General features: G+C 39.9%; 1 protein-coding gene and 1 pseudogene across 5 annotated transcripts in view; one reads left to right on the top strand and one right to left on the bottom strand.

Moving 5' to 3' along the window:
• Positions 1–200: 200 nt before the first annotated feature.
• Positions 201–2,577, top strand: LOC128020648 (uncharacterized; annotated as a pseudogene).
• Positions 2,578–7,095: 4,518 nt separating this feature from the next.
• LOC128021147 (autism susceptibility gene 2 protein homolog) overlaps positions 7,096–16,607 on the bottom strand; it is a 297,071-nt gene continuing 287,559 nt past the window's right edge. For 2 of the 5 annotated variants that reach the window (XM_052608139.1, XM_052608137.1), the window contains 8 exons: positions 15,626–15,697; positions 15,277–15,306; positions 14,835–14,906; positions 14,483–14,624; positions 13,884–13,964; positions 11,199–11,282; positions 9,745–10,006; positions 7,096–9,593 (listed from right to left, as the gene is read on the bottom strand). In XM_052608139.1, the coding sequence (XP_052464099.1) occupies positions 8,384–9,593; positions 9,745–10,006; positions 11,199–11,282; positions 13,884–13,964; positions 14,483–14,624; positions 14,835–14,906; positions 15,277–15,306; positions 15,626–15,697 (1,953 nt within the window). In that variant the 3' untranslated portion in view covers positions 7,096–8,383. The remainder of the gene's footprint in view (positions 9,594–9,744; positions 10,007–11,198; positions 11,283–13,883; positions 13,965–14,482; positions 14,625–14,834; positions 14,907–15,276; positions 15,307–15,625; positions 15,698–16,607) is intronic. The other 3 variants (XM_052608138.1, XM_052608140.1, XM_052608141.1) reach the window with 3 other exon arrangements.

Below are 16,607 nucleotides of genomic sequence, written 5' to 3'. Positions count from 1 at the left end.
AAAATGTTGACACACAAGACACTTTGTCGATCCATCCGCCAGAACGACTGGTTTGTGACGATCGATCTGTCAGACGCGTATTTTCACATAGATATTTACCCGTCTCACAGGAAGTATCTCAGGTTTGCTTTTCGAGGCACTGCTTACGAATTTCAGACAATGCCCTTTGGTCTGTGTCTAGCACCAAGAGTATTCAGCAAATGTGTGGAAGCAGCACTTTTCCCATTGAGAAACAGGGGGATAAGAATACTGTCGTACATAGACGATTATCTGATTTGCGCCTCGTCGAAAGAGCAAGCAATCAAAGACGCAGATATGGTGTTATTGCATCTCAACAGCTTGGGATTCAGAATAAACATGGAAAAGAGCCGCTTAGAGCCAGCTCAGCACGCAGAATATCTGGGGCTCAGTATAAACTCCCTCTCTTATCGAGTCACTCTGACAGAGAGGAGGATCGCGTCATTCACTCAATGTCTCTCCCGTTTTCAGACGGGGAAAGTTGTCCCGTTCAGACTGTGCCTGCGAATGCTGGGCTTAATGGCTTCAGTGATATCTGTAGTACGACTGGGACTACTAATAATGAGAGACTTTCAGCGCTGGGTCGCGCATCTGCGTCTGTGTTCTCGGCGTCATCTCAACCGACAGGTGAGAGTGACGTATGCGTGCGTCAGAGCGCTCAGACGTTGGAAAAGCCCCTCGACCCTCAGATCGGGGATTCCCCTGGGGGCAGTGTCGTCGAGAGTCACTATGACGACGGACGCATCATTAAAGGGCTGGGGAGCGACTCTAATGGGCAGAACTGTGAACGGCGTTTGGCCCCCTCAGCTAATTCACAAACACATAAATTACTTGGAATTGTTGGCAGTGTTTCTAGCGCTGAAACATTTTCTGAGCTTCATCAGGGGTCAGCATGTTTTAGTGAAAACAGACAATTCCACAGTGGTTGCTTATATCAACCGACAGGGAGGCACACGCTCTCTTCAGCTGCACCAGCTGGCAAAAGAGCTGATTGTGTGGTGCGACATAAGTCTTTTATCCATCAGGGCAACCCATGTTCCAGGGATATTGAACAGGGGGGCAGACTTGTTGTCCAGAGGAAATCCCCTGTACGGAGAGTGGAAGCTTCATCCCCAGGTGGTGAAGCAGATATGGCAGAGATACGGCCAGGCGGTCGTAGATCTCTTCGCCTCGCAGGAAAACGCCCAATTTCCTCTGTACTTCTCTCTGGCAGACGGAAATGCACCATTGGGTGTGGATGCTTTAGCCCACCAATGGCCAAATGTCCTGCTGTATGCATTTCCCCCTCTGAGCCTGATTTCACCCACTCTAGCCAGGGTGAGGGAAATGGGATTGTCGCTGATACTGATAGCCCCACGTTGGCCTTCCAGACCTTGGGTGGCCGAGATTGTTCAACTACTGTCGGGTCAGCCGTGGCCCCTCCCTCCCCGGAGGGACCTCCTGTCACAAGCGGGGGGGGAAATCTACCATCCTCACCCAGACAGGATAGCTCTCTGGGCCTGGCCCGTGAAAGGTGGAATTTAAGTGCAGCAGGTCTGCCCCCATCGGTCATACACACTATACAGAGTGCAAGAGCCTCTTCCACTCGTTCACTGTATAGTAATAAGTGGCGAGTCTTTGATGAATGGTGTGGACGGATTCATATTGTCCCTTTTCAATGTTCAGTGAGGGACATTTTTATGTTTCCTGCAGGATCTGCTAGATAAAGGGAAAGCTTTTTCTACAATAAAGGTATACTTAGCGGCTATATCTGCTTGTCATGTGGGTTTTGGTGACAAGACAGCAGGTCAGCACCCTTTAATAAGTCGATTTATGAAGGGGGCACGACGTAAGAGGCCAGGGGCCAGGCGAATGGTCCCATTGTGGGATTTGTCTACAGTCTTAGAGGCCCTTTCTCAACACCCTTTTGAGCCATTGGAAGCTATAGGGTTAAAGTTTCTCTCGCTCAAGACAGCACTACTGTTAGCGCTGGTGTCAGCTAAGAGGGTGAGTGACTTACAGGCACTGTCGGTCAGCCCATCTTGTCTGCAGTTTTCTGCAGGGTTTACAAGGGTTTCCTTTCGCCCTAACCCGGCGTTCGTACCTAAAGTAGTGGATTCGTCATATAGATGTCAAACTACAGATCTTGCAGCTTTTCACCCTCCTCCGTTCTCTTCTCCAGAGGAGGGGAGGTTGAATGCCTTGTGTCCTGTACGAGCACTTCGTGTGTACGTAGAAAGGACAGCAGGTTTCAGGAAAAATGACCAACTGTTCGTGTCATGGGCTACTCCTCACAAGGGGAAGCCATTGTCACGTCAGCGACTGTCCCACTGGATTGTAGAAGCTATTTCCTTAGCATATGCATGCAGAGGTTCCCAACCTCCCGAGGGCTTAAGGGCCCACTCAACTAGGGGCATGGCGACATCATGGGCCTTACTCAGAGGTGTTTCGGTCCAGGAGATCTGTGCTGCAGCAAGCTGGGCCACACCGCACACTTTTGTGCGATTTTATAGACTGAACGTGTCTGAGCCATCCTTAGCTCATGCAGTGTTAGGAGTCAGCACGTCAAGTCCCATATGATTGGTTTAGCGTATGTTGCAATCCGGGAGTGGTCTATATCTCCCATAGTGAAACACCGAGCGAAGTTAGAAAAAGAACGATGGGTTACTTAACGTAATCCCAGGTTCTTTGATAACAGAGTGAGGTGTTTCACCAACACTTCCCTCCTTGCATAGGAACGGGAAGAAATCTCTCTTAATGACTTCGTAGGGGTCGACCTGAGTAATATAGGTGGGGGCGGAGCCTGATCTCAGGTCGACCTGTCTGTCAAAGACAGACGTGGTGGCATAGGAGCTTCCGTAGTTGGTCACGCCCAAAGCGATTCCCATAGTGAAACACCTCACTCTGTTATCAAAGAACCTGGGATTACGTTAAGTAACCCATCGTTTGTGCCTCAACCTTGTTTCTCTGCATGGTTGATTATGGTTCGCTCAACAAAGATCAACACACTGAAATATGAAAATGATGCAGGTGCTATATCTTCAGGTTTTAAGTTTTATTTTTAACATATAAATGTCAATTATAAAACAATAGTTAACCCAAAACACAATGATTGCTAGTTAAGGTTAAATGATATAGAATATGATCTTTACTGTTAGTGTAAAGTTCATTAAAATATCTTGGCTGCTTAGAAAGAAGCGACCTGTCTCAGTCCCTTGATCATTAATTATTATTATTATAACTATCACTAATTTTTAGCTTCAGTTTGTTTACGGATATGCAACTTCCAGTGAAATTCATCCCTACCACTGTAATATATATATATATATATATATATATATATATATATATATATATATATATATAAGGTTTATCAAAAAAAAAAAAAATATATATAAATAATATATTAAAGGTTTATCAAATATATATATATATATATATATATATATATATATATATATATATAAGAAAAAAATATATATACACACACACACACACTATATTATTATTAAAGGTTTATCAAATTGTATTTTGGTAAAGACAAGACTCAGTTTTAAAGTTTATTTTTGCACGCAACATTTTTATTTTGTTTAGTTAAAAAACGTTGGTGTAGCCTTAAAATGTATCTGCATGTGTGCTGATGTGTTACAGATACTTTTATTTTTGTTCCACGTTTCAGAGAATTTATTCTCAAAAAATTCTATTGATTTTATAAAAATATGCTTTAATAAAGGTTTCTGACATTTTCATGTTTTATGTACACAAATAGGGGTATGCTGATATCAAATTCTTTTTGTAATGGTTTTATGACGCATGTTTATGGTATTATCACAGTTGAAATTTATTGGCCATAATACAGTATAACAGATTTAATAACTTTTAACAAAAATAACTGAATATTTAGATTCAATAAGGCAATACAGAAAAATATATAAAGTTAAACGTTTTACATAGATTAAAGTGCAAAAGAACTATAAAGACCAACAGGTACTTTACAATAAGTTAACATTAGTTAACCTTAGTTAATGTATTAACGTTCACAATGAGCATTAGATAAATTTGTTCCCGAAGTTATAAATCTTTGTTAAAAAATACAAGTGTTAATCTATGTTGGCTCATTAAATAACAGAGCTGCAACTTTAGATTTTGACAACATGTTATTAAATATCGAAATACCTAAGATTTATGAACGTTCAGAAGAATTTTTCATTGGCAGTTAATGTTAACTAATGAATTAACTAATGTGGAATGAATTAACTAATGAAGCCCTTAATGGAAAGTGTGAACAAAAACTTTCAAACATATCTAAGGGCGTGCTGTAGTTCAGATTATGATGTAAAAAAAAAAAAAGTTTGAAAATGAATAACCTATCAAGTCTAAATATTTAAGTATTTGGTGCTGTGATGAACACCATAGCAAATCCACAAATCTGAATGGCTATTTAAATTATTTAAATATGTTGCTGCTTCATTTATGGGGTTTCCAGGGTAGCAGCTGCATTTCCTTCAGTTTAGCGCCATCCTCTGTCAGAGAGTGAAAGTGCTTTCATTCAGCGCGTCTCTCAGTGTTCCTCCATGTGCTTCTCATGCGTGCTTGCTTGTTTACATCAGAGAGCACACACCTCTTTCAAGCAGCATAAAGCGGTGTTGTGCATTTTGAGCAGCTGATATTCTTAAAATGCATCCCAAATTCGGAATAATTTATAATGTATAATTATTCATGGTATTTAGAAGTGCCCACTGTAACAATATCATTCATATTCATTACCGTGATATATCGGTATTCTATATTCAGATACCAACACGATTAAGACAGTTGACTACTCTGATTAAGAATCTAGAATGTAAACATTTGTTGTTGTTTTTTTTGATTACCTTAATCCGGCTAAAGTCATACTCGAAGTAAACACAAATCGAATTAAGACAGTTGGAGTATTCCTGTTTTAGTCGCATTATTGAAGTGCAGTATAGACATGTACACATCTTAAAGTGCCCCTATTATGGATTTTTGAAAATGACCTTTCATGCAGTGTGTAACACAGCTCTAAGTGCAGAAAAAACATCTTGCAAAGTCTAAAATTGAACTGTGTGTACAGTTATTGTCTTTCAAAAGAAAGAGTCGACTCCAAGTGATGAAAACGAGTCGTTTTTTTTTAAACAAAATTTTGAACTCTTTCAAGTTGACGTCAACATGAAACATTGCGTTTTTATGCCCAACCAGACATGGGGGTGAGTAAATTATCAGGACATTTTTATTTTGAAAGTGGAGTAATTCTTTTAAAAACTGTTGCTGTCATGTACTTTGTACTGTAGCATGCAAAATACGTATTTAGTTGTGCGTGTTGTGTCAAAGTCTCTTTAAGACAAGTCATGTAACTCAGCGGTCATCTTTGTATGGGGAAACATCAAATTCTCCAAAACAGTCACCTAAGCTTAAGATTAAACTTCATATTTGAAATCACCAAAGAAATCTGATAACAACTGTGTCATAACTGTTGTTTCTCTTGCTCAAATAGCGTTATAAAAAGCTTATTTTTTCAGGCTAGATCAACCAGTGCACATGCAGCCTCTGCACCTCTGACGGCAGATGCAGTGACGTGCTGACTTGGCTAGCGGCCATATTGAGGGTTGCATTTTTCCCCATTCAGAACCATACGAGTGACATGTCTTGGGTATTCTATATTCTTTGGTTGTGCTCAGCGCAGCATGTAGGTTTCTGTCTTACTGGCTAACAGCAGTATCTGTTCGCTCGCAATAGTCCACAGCTAGGTGGTAAACACCCAATTAGACAAAGTAATGGTGATGGACATTCTGTTACTGACGTGCGCTGCACACACACAGCAGTGGTCAACCACTTGACAGCTAACAAAACAGACTTCAAGCAAGAAGGCTCATTTTTAACTTGAAAATTTTAGCTTTCATAAAACTAAAAATGAAACACCCAAAACTGTATAGTACCGAAGACAAACTGTATGCTTATACGTGAAATGTTGGTGGGAACGTCGGATGGCATGACATGGGAACGTAATTATGTGTGCCATTAATCTATGTACTGTAAAAAGGGGAACATGAAAGGAATATTCTAAAAGCAACACAATGTAAATACCTTAATCATAATACAGTCTTATTCAGAATAAGGTAAATAATTTGATTATTATTACTGATGTCCATGTAAACGTACCGTATACTGTATCTCAGGTCTTTCCTTTTAAGTTTACATGAGTCAAAAGTTGGAATAGAATATTAACTCTTTCCCTGCCAGTCGAGGTCAGCGATTTTCTGTTTTATTCTAGCTTAAAGCATTCTTTTTTATTTTTTATCAACACTTGAATAAAGGTTAGTTTCATAAAAATGCTTAATTTTGAGCAAAAAGCTGAGAAAATTGCATTTTTGCCAAAAACTATATCTGGATATTACTCAAAGCATAAATCCAGTAAATCGCTTCCATCAACACCTCCAAAGCTTGCACAAACATATACTGCTGCTGATGATTGCATCATTTTTATTATGCATCCGTTTACCTAAGAGATCACTAGTTTTTCCATTCTGTTCACGTGTTTTTCAGAAGATGTGTAATAGCGCCCCCAAGTGTATAACAGTGAAATCACAGAAAGCTGTAAAAACTCGTCAGTGGCGGGGAAAGAGATAAACAGAAGGATGGGTTTTATTTTAGTGTACTTCCTCTCTCACTCGTAGCAAACTATGGTTCGAGTGGTTAAAAATATTCTGCCCATGCTATCAGACTGCATCACACTGACGTAATCGGAGAAGGAACTTTGTTCCAAAGTGGAAGTACATTTTCAGATTTTGATTAAGGAATACAAAGACAATTTTTATTAAATTAAATTGCACTGATTAGTTTTACCAGAAGACTAGCAATGTGCGCAAACAAAGTGCATAGCATCAATTTTGATTTCATGTGAACATGTGAAGTCACTCTTTGAGATTATTTTTAACCATTTAATCATTCTTCAGACAAATTACGACTAATCCTAAACACAAGCAATAATACTACTGCTTGATCTACGTGCTGCTAACAGACTTGGCTAATGGGGATTTTTTTCTGATGGGAATTACTGACAAAAACTTTAGGACATGATTAGTTCACATTTTTTAATAACATGGCACAATTTACATAACACAAGTTTAACTGAGGAGCATGCTGTCGCCTCACCCTTTTTTGTACATGATCTAGAAAGGACTTAATTTTTTACGTACATGATAAACAGCAAAAAAGTTTCTTACAATCTCTTTGCAATACATATTGACTACCCACTACTGCTTCAGTGGACATTTGAATGATTGATAAAAAAAGAGAGTAAATTAAATGCAAAAAATAAAATAACACTGCACAACAGCTGATTTTCACAGAGTTTAAAAGCGCACAACTATCCCTCCAATGGACTACTAAAATAGATCTCTGCTCAATAAAAACAAACAGTTCATAGCTTACAACTTACGTTATCATTGTGTAGATACACAATGTGTAGATAACACTTTAATACACAGTTAGACCAATAGAGAATTGTCCTGCTTTCGTTTCTCGTGACATGATGGGATGTGTTGTAATTTTGCAATCTTTTTAAAATTGGCAGAATTTTCATTTAGAGGTAATTAATTCAGAGAATTTTGTTTTGTTAGCTTCTTGGAACACTGGTGTATTTGTAAGGATTGTCAACACAGATCTTTATAGCTTGAATAACAAAAGCATGTTTCTGGATTAAAAGTTAGGGAACATGTTTGTCAGATGTGCGAGTAAAACTCTTGTGTAATGTTTCTCATTTGTGAGCATGTACTGTTGAGAATGAGAGGGTTCAGTAGAGACTGGTTGTACTATAGAGGAGAGAAAAAGTGATACAGAGAGAAAACCCACGCATGAGTTGCATAGTTGAAAGAAGGGATGTGGTCTCTTGGACAATATGATATTTCCAAACTATTAATATGCAGCATTAAACTAAAACCAGAGACTGTGCACTCGCTCTCATTTTGATCACTGCCCACTATGTACAGAATTTCAAAGTAAAGCTTTCATAACACCCATTTGCATATTTGTACCTTATTTTTTTTTTCCCTCAAGGAGAGAAACACACCGACTTTCCACATATCTACAAGTTCTGCCTTTTTGCAATGTATTGAGGTACCTGTACATTCCAAGACCATTTTCCCATGTTGGAGATCTAGCGCTTGTCCAATTGCTCAAGATCAGTGGACTGTACATTTAAGAATAAACAGCAATGAACAGGATAAAAGAGCATGAAAAATCTCAGTCTTTTGTACAAAAGCAAAACGCAAAAAAACTAAAACAATCAATAATGCACAATCTATACACAGATATGATACAGCCTCAAGTGCTTGCTTTTGAGATCCATTTCAGTCCATCAGGGGTCTCACCGTGCCTCGATGTCTTTGTGTGTGTGTGAAGGGGGTCTGTCTCTAATGTCAGTGCCGAGTGGGGTAGTCCGTCTGGGAGACGTGGAACGCGCTCCTAGGGTTGGGATAAGAGGGGGTGGGGCACTGAGTGATGCTGTGGGAGGAGTTTTGTTGAGGATTCCGTTCTGGGCAGCTATGGCAGAGGAGGGGCTAACACGGGGGTAGTGCATGCTGGGAAGTCCAGGGGCCATGAGACCCGGGTGAGGGAGGTGTCCGTCTAAAGCCGGGTGATGCATCGGGTGCAGACGCCCCTGCTCGTAGTCTTCTCGGAGGAAGTGCAGACGTTCCCGCTCCTCTATGTGCGCCCGCTCTTGTTCCCGTCGCTGTTCCAGGGTCAGTCCGTGAGGGAGGTCTCGGTTAAAGTCATGTGGCTCACGGTCCCGATACAAGCGCTCCGCTTCATAAAGGCGCGACGCTGTTAACCGGTGCAGGGGGTCATTCCGCAGTAGCAAATCTCGAGCTAACGGATCCCTCCGGTGGATATCGAGTCCCCGGTAAGGGTCCCTCATGGGATCCCAATGAAAGGCAGGATAGGGGAACCTCTCTACCCCTGGGATGGGACTGATACCCATGAAGGGGGCCACCATACGAGTCCTCTCCAGACTACTGATACTGTTTATGGGATGCATACTGGGCATGCCCATGGGTACAGGCATTGAAGATGGAGGGTGGAGAGCAGCAGGAGGTGGTGCTTGTGGTGTGGATCTCTGCTCCGGGGATCTCCTTATGGGACCATCCTGCTCCTCTTTCCTCTCTTCTTTCACCTTCACTTCACTGTTTTTCTTTTCATAGGTGATATCTGACTTTTTCTCCAGAACATCTCGAGTCAGCCCACCGTTCACCCGATCTATGGTGCCTGACCGCATGTAGGGTGACGCTGTAACCCGATTTGCCAGCTTGTCTTCAGAAACCCGGCCGTCGTGGATGATGGGAGTGTCTTTGTCACTGTGGTGATTCTCCTTCATCTTGTGCTCATCTGTGTTGGAGTCTTTCCAGTCCGAGTGCTCTCGCTCTCTCTCACGATCTTTGGGCTTTTCTTTATCCCGAGATTCACTAGTGGGGATGTGGTTCCGGGAGGGCTCAGATGATCGGGTGTGACTCATCAGAGTGAGGGGGTTGACAGGAATTGGGGATTGGTGATTCTGGTGTCTCTTTTCTGCAGTTTCCCTAGAGATGAAACAGATCATTACTATGAGGCAAATTATTTTGCAATGACCATCCAACAGTTCAGTAATAATACATGCTACCAATACTTATATATATCACTGACAAATGATATCATGTGACTGGTTAGTATCATCCATACAGCTCTACGCACCGCTCCTTATCATCTTTGTTGACTGATGAATCCCTTTTGTCCAGGTCACGTTCTCTCTCTCGGTCCCTTTCTCGTTCCCGTTCTCGTTCTCTCTCATGGGAGCTGACCGACATGCTGCGTTCAGTGTCTCCAGGTTTGAGCCAGGGAGGTGGGGTGGGGAAGGATGGCGGAGTGCGGTGGAGTCTGTTCCATGGCTCGTGGGGTCCGCTGAAGTGCTGTTGTGCGCTGGGTACATCTTTGTGGCCAAATACAGAGTTGGATGCTGGGAGACGTAAAAAAAAAACTACATGGTGAGATTTTATTTATCTCTATCTTTTCTATTTCATGCATGAGTAGGCTTACTCGTTGATGTCAGAATATTAAAGAGCCACACAGATGGGAAATCAAAAATAACCTGTATTACAGTGTATGATGTAGCTGTCCATCAGTGTAAACAATGTGCAAAGTAATTAAACCAAAAAGTACACAATAGAAAGTAATTAAAGATAAAGTTATTGGCTTCTAAAGTAAGGAGTCGACTCTGAATCGCTGAAACGAGTCGTTATAGATTTCAAATCTTTTGCCCATCTCTTTGTACGTAACGAGAACACTTTGCATAATAATCTCCGCCTACCGTCTTGAGAGAAACGGAACTATGACCTGCCCCACCCCCCACACAGACGCTCTGGTTGGTGTGATAGCGTCATGTCGAGGAGACAGTGTGTTTTTAATTGTAAAGGCAAGTTTGTTTTATTTTCACTGCCAAAGAATGAAAATCAGAAGAACCAATGGCTAAAATTCATTTTGACCACAATACCAGAGCAGTACAACAAATCCCTTTTGTTGTGTTCACAACATTTCACTGATGACTGCTTTTCTAATCTCGGTGAGTACAAGGCTGGATTTTCAAAACGTTTGGCCATAAAAAAGGGTTCATTACCAACTTTATTTGGACCAACAAGCATCTCCGAATCACAACCTGTAAGTATGATTATGAAGTTATGTGTTTGTTTTCTCCCAAGCGTCTTATCAGTATGTCGTGCTAGCACTATATGTTAATTCTAACGCATTGTTTACCGTGAAGTTGTAAAAAAAAACTTGTGTAAAAAAAGTGCCTCTGCATCCTAACTCAAGCTATTATCAAATGAGCATTTCTAAGAGAAAAACAGTAATAATATTGTTAATATAATCAGGCAACCCAATCCTGTTTCTTGATTTGAAACAATTTTACTTATTAGAACATGCAGAAACTAAAATAATTTTTTCTATTTATATATTTATTTTGTTAGGAAAATTAATGGTCTGATTTCTACAACTTTCACTTCGGGGTCAAAAATCTGGCTTTAAAAAAAATAAGATTTGACATTTATTCTGATAACTATCGATATCGATGGATATAAAAAAAATTATCGTGATTTTTTTTTTTTGCCCATACTGTCCAGCCCTAACATAACAATTGACTAACTGGCACTCACCGAGGGCTGGGTTTCCCAGTCCACCAAAGGCTGCAGTGCTTAATGAGGCCAGACCTCCAAATGAAGACGGTCTGTTGAAGGGCTCTGTCAGTCAAAACGGGAACAAAGTATCAGTCAATGAAATTATTGTGTGAATCACCAATGAATTACAGCTTTCTTCATCGGAGAATGTTATGATTTAAAATGCCCCCCCCCCCACTGAATCCTTAGTTAAAAAATTTACAGATATATTAACATTTTAGCAATATATATATATATATACTAACTAGGGATGCCACAATTTTAAATATAATATTGAACCGTTAATTTCCATGCATTTTATTTATTTTTAGTTTTGACTTGGCCAGTCTCTGACATTGTGATCATTTCCCAAAATTGTATTTGTTTGGACATATTAAGAGGTCTGTAAATGACTGTTAAAAGAGGGCAGAGACGCTGAGGATAGATGCAATGATGAGAAGACTGTAAAAGGCAGAGCAAGCTCACTGTTCAATATGTGTAAAATATTGGAAGAAAATACTAAATTTTGAATTGGAGGTTCACATAAATGTATTTCTGAGGTGAACTGACTGTCTTCAGAAAAGTTAGGAGGTATTTTCTTTTCATCTTACCTCCATAAAATGCATTTTAAAGTAGTGTTTATAAGTGCCTCAGCTGCTTTGTAGGAGTAACCAAGGAAACGATGTTGCTGCTGTTGCATAAGTGCCACCTGCTGTCGGAGAGTAAATTTGAATGCTCATTCAGTCTGCTGTTTTTGTTTCGTTCAGTTGTTATTTAGCATAGTTTCACAAAGCTGAAATCAGACCATTCTGTTTTTTTGCTTAAAATTTTGAAACTATTTAATCTAATTTAAATGAAAAAAAAAAAAAAAAAACTGCTTATGCTACGTGTGTAGCATCTTTGTTTGGATTGTGATTAAATGGAATGGTTGCCTATTTTTACAGATAGCTTGTAACAGATCAAATAAGAATCTTGTTCATGTACGCCTATTTTCATTATTTCTTGTCTCTTGCTTCAAAAAATGAAATCAATTAAAAAAAAGAGAAAAAAAATAAAAATTGACATTTGGAATTGGTAGTGCAATTCTACAAGTCTATTTATATTATGCACGATTGTCTGAAAGTAGATTTTATAAAAGTATACAGGATTGTCTGAAAATAGAATTTTATAAAAGAATGAATATTGCAATAAAAAAGTTTTTCTCAACCTCTTACTACTCCTGTCTCCTAAGCCTAGAAAGAAAGAAAAAACCCTGATGTGCCATGCCATCGAAACTGAACCAAACCAAAAACCTTGGTTAAAGAAACGGAGACGTGTATTGAACTGTGGGCTAATTGTATTGTTGCATCCCTAATATCCACTGACTTTCAAAGAAGTGTTCAGTAACCCTTAATCCAGGGATGTCCAATCCTTCTCCTGGAGGGCCGATATCCAGTAGAGTTTAGCTCCATTCCTAATTAAAAGGTGTGCTCCGATTGATCTGCAGTCTCTATAAAGGCTGATCTCAAAAAAACGATCTCAAGCTGATGACGTGCCTGCCGTCAGAGGTTTGGCATGACATGCAGCGGCACCGTCTCAGTCTTTGTCCGGCACAGGTGAAAAACTGTAATGCTGAAGGTGAGGTACAGTTCATATTTATTCATTAAATAACGTTTAAAGTACCTAATTTGAAAACTTTCTATGAGACATAATTTCACAAACAGCATGAGTGAATCACTGTGTGTGCTCTCTTTCTCTCAAAATGCGCAAATGGCTTCAACTCAAATCACATCTGCACTATAAGTGAGCTGCATGCACGATGAACTATTAACACAGGAACGGTCACTTACACAACTGAGGCAGTGTTGCATCGTCACTAAAGTTTATAAATTGCATTTATTTCAAATTCTTGCCAGTGTTTAAGCCATTCAGTGCTCACCCACTATCCATGAGACTGTGAAAAAGCATTTTAAGTAACAATGTTTGGATTTGAAATCAAAATAATGAATAAATGTTGTGTTTGTAGTAAACCGCAATGGATGAGTTGCAGACTCCTGTGAAAAGTACAGTGAGCACCTGCTGCTTCTGCACCACTTACATACCACACATGGACAGCATGCGCACTGCAAATGCTAACCCTAACCCATACAGCTCAAAAAATCAGGCTTGCACTGTGTGCAAGCTATTGTGCAACAATGATTGTAAAAGAAAATGCAGTGCATTATCAAAATTTAAGTGACAAATATATAGATATATTTTTGGAAAACGTCAAAAAAAAAATTCTCCCACTCCACCTCTCAAATAAAAAAATCCCCTCTCACAAGAGTCACCTTAGAGGGAAATTAAGTTTCAAAGATGATTTTCAGGGCCTTACTAAATAATTCCACATAATAAAAAGAAATCTTTCAAAATATTGGAATCAGTGACTATTGGCAGATACTGCTTTCTGTGATCGGCCTCAAAAATCCTGATCGGAACACCCCTACTAATTAAACACACTTAAACCAGCTAATCAAGGTCTGCAGGATTACTACAGACTTCCAGGCAAGTACATTGGGGCAAATTGGAGCTAAATTCTACAGGACATTGGCCTTCCCCCTGCCTTAGAATACATACACTTCAGTCAAGAATTAGCAGTTGTTGGTTGCACAGTGACACCTAATGGAGGAGTGTGAATGTGCATCTGTAAGTGTCTTGTCGACTTACCAAAGTGGGGTGCTGGGGTAAGAAAGTTGCTAGGATGATGTGAAGGGTGTCCAAAAGGTGCAGCTGAGGGATGTGTGGACCCTGAAACCAAGACAGATAATGATTACATTTCTTCCAATCTTATTAAAGCAAGTCTAAGGGTCTAGCTCAAAGGTTCCCAATTCCAGTCCTGGCGCCTCCCCACTCTGCGCACTTTGTATGCCTCTCTTATCTACATGCTCAGTGTTGGGGTTGGCGTGTTATTGTTTTGGGAACTCCTGGTCTAACTGCAAAAACTGCCTAGACAGTACATAATACAGTACAAACAACATGATTACACTAAAATGTTTTTATCAACAAAGCAGCTTACTTACAGCATAGATTGCTAATTATAATGGAAGCATTTAAGTTTTGTTACTTCACTCGCTTGCAGTATAGGTGGTGTGTAATGAGTATCAAGAAATGGGGACTAAAATTATTTAAGTAATACAATCTATTAAGAAACAAAAAATCACTAATATTAGTGCTGACTAACCCAAAGACATTGGAAGAACTGCTTTTGATCTGAGTAGTGACGGCGATCTCTCTCAACTCTGCTAAGATCTGGGACATCTACTCACCTGCTGCTGAGAAAAGCGATGCAGGTCGTGCCAAGTCATGAGGGTGATGGATAGCTCCAAAAAAGGTGGGACCTGGGGGTCGACTTAGGAACTCCGGTTTGAGGCCAAAGTCCAACTTGTGTGGGTCAACCTGCATCTGCTGCTGGAGAAGGCCAGGCACAAGAAATAATAAATGTGATACCCCTCTAAAATTACCTCAGAAATTAAAAAAGGCAGTATTCTATTCTGAAGATCAGAGTTAACAAAGAGGAGAAAAAAGAAAGCCACAAAGAGTATTTCTTTCCATATGTAATGCTGATCCTGATCTGAGGGTGCAGTAAAATTAAAATCTGATAATGTACGCAAATCTCACCTTTACTTTCTGTTGGTGGTGGTAAATTTGCCAGGCTATATGGACATGCATAGCACACCACTTTCCTGGTTTCTGTAGAGACAGAAAAGATATGAAAATATTATTTATAATTTAATGTAATATCATTGAACATTTTAATTAAAATTTAACTTGGAAAGTTAATATGAAGTTTCTTTGCATTTCCCCATGTTTTAGGCACAGTTGCAAATTAATTCAGGAAAATGTCATTACAAAGTGTCTTCATTGATAAGGGAGTCATATAGAGTCTTGTATAGACTCTGAGATGAGACCGTCGAGTCCCAGTGCACAGCTAATTAAAAAGACCGTGGAGCGGAAGGCAGGTGCTCGGTGGAAGGTGGGATTAAACTGTAATGAGCTTTTACTCTATTTCCTGCTGAGTCCTGTGGGGAAACAAACTGAATAACTGATAAAGCAGTCTTACCCTGAGAACCGGCCGGAACGGATCTGTCAGCTAGAGAGGAGAGGGGAAAAGAGAGCAAGAGTGAGAGAGATTAGGGACACAAAGCTGTCACTCAGGACTTTTAATTAGCATCCGAGCATCACTTCATCACTGACCAAATTAAAATGTTAAAATTTCCCTTTCTAATGAAGCATTTTGTGGAATAATTGGGCCAGAATTCAGAGTATTCCCCTTCCTATTACTGCCTGCATACCAATGTGGACACCAGTATAACGTGACTGACAAATCTAACACTTAGTTTGCCCATAGTGTCATTCAGTACTAGTTTAAAAATACCACAGGTTTGTTCAAGCATGTTTGTGGTCCGTACCCGAGGGTCTTTCTGAAGGAGTGTGTGTGGGACGGCTCCAGGCCTGGCTGCCACATCTAGAGGGTTTGAGGTCTGTAGTACAAAAAGACAGAACATAAGTATTTATTCAGCCAATCACATGGTAGCTAAACCATTCAGTATCATCTCTCACTTACTCTAGAATTACCGTTAGCTAACTGGGGTACATCACCAGACTACATCCCGAGAAAACATCTGAAATGTATTCTATAGTGCACAATTGGTAGGATATTGCACTATCAAGTGCAAGGTTGGGGGTTCGATTCCCCGGGAACACACAATAGACCCCTTTTGCGCGGACGTCACAGGTACGTCACGGCGCTAGCTGGAGGCAAAACAAACGGAAAACTGGAAGCGGCTAATACAAACCAACACAGGGTCGGCTACTCAAGGAGCTTAAAATGTCGTCTTGTTGTGTTGTTGGTTGCCAGAATTGACGGAGAACATTTTATATACATTGTTGTGATTAATTGTGACTGGAATTTAAGAACATGGTAAGAAAGAATAAATACAGAAAGTTTATAATTATTTTCCAGTCTTCAGAATTTTTATTTCTAGAAAATATTTAACTTACATCTTAATAATAATTTTACTGTAATGTCACTCTTTATTTAATCTAAGTATTTATACACCCTCAGTTTCTCTTTACTATACACGCTTGGTTTCTCTATCAAGTAAGTGTAGATGTCAGGCCACTCAATCGGAGGTAATCCTGTCAGATCGTCCATCCAATGAGTGATTGTGTACGGGTCGACCAATCTGGTTCCGTCCGTTAAAGTTAACTTTTTCAAATAATTATCGCGGTCCGGGTTACCTTAAATATTCAGATAAAGCAGATATATTCAGATTTTCTCCAGCCATTGTTAAAAAAACAAGCTAAGAAAACTCGCTAGCTACCGTTTGTTCAAGTGTTGAGGGGAATCTTTCTGCCTCCAGCTAAGCCCCGCCCACGCAAATACGTCAC

Source organism: Carassius gibelio, chromosome A10 (genome assembly GCF_023724105.1).
Source record: "Carassius gibelio isolate Cgi1373 ecotype wild population from Czech Republic chromosome A10, carGib1.2-hapl.c, whole genome shotgun sequence".
NCBI classification, from domain to species: Eukaryota; Metazoa; Chordata; class Actinopteri; order Cypriniformes; family Cyprinidae; genus Carassius; species Carassius gibelio.
This window is presented reverse-complemented; position numbering and strand designations above follow the sequence as displayed.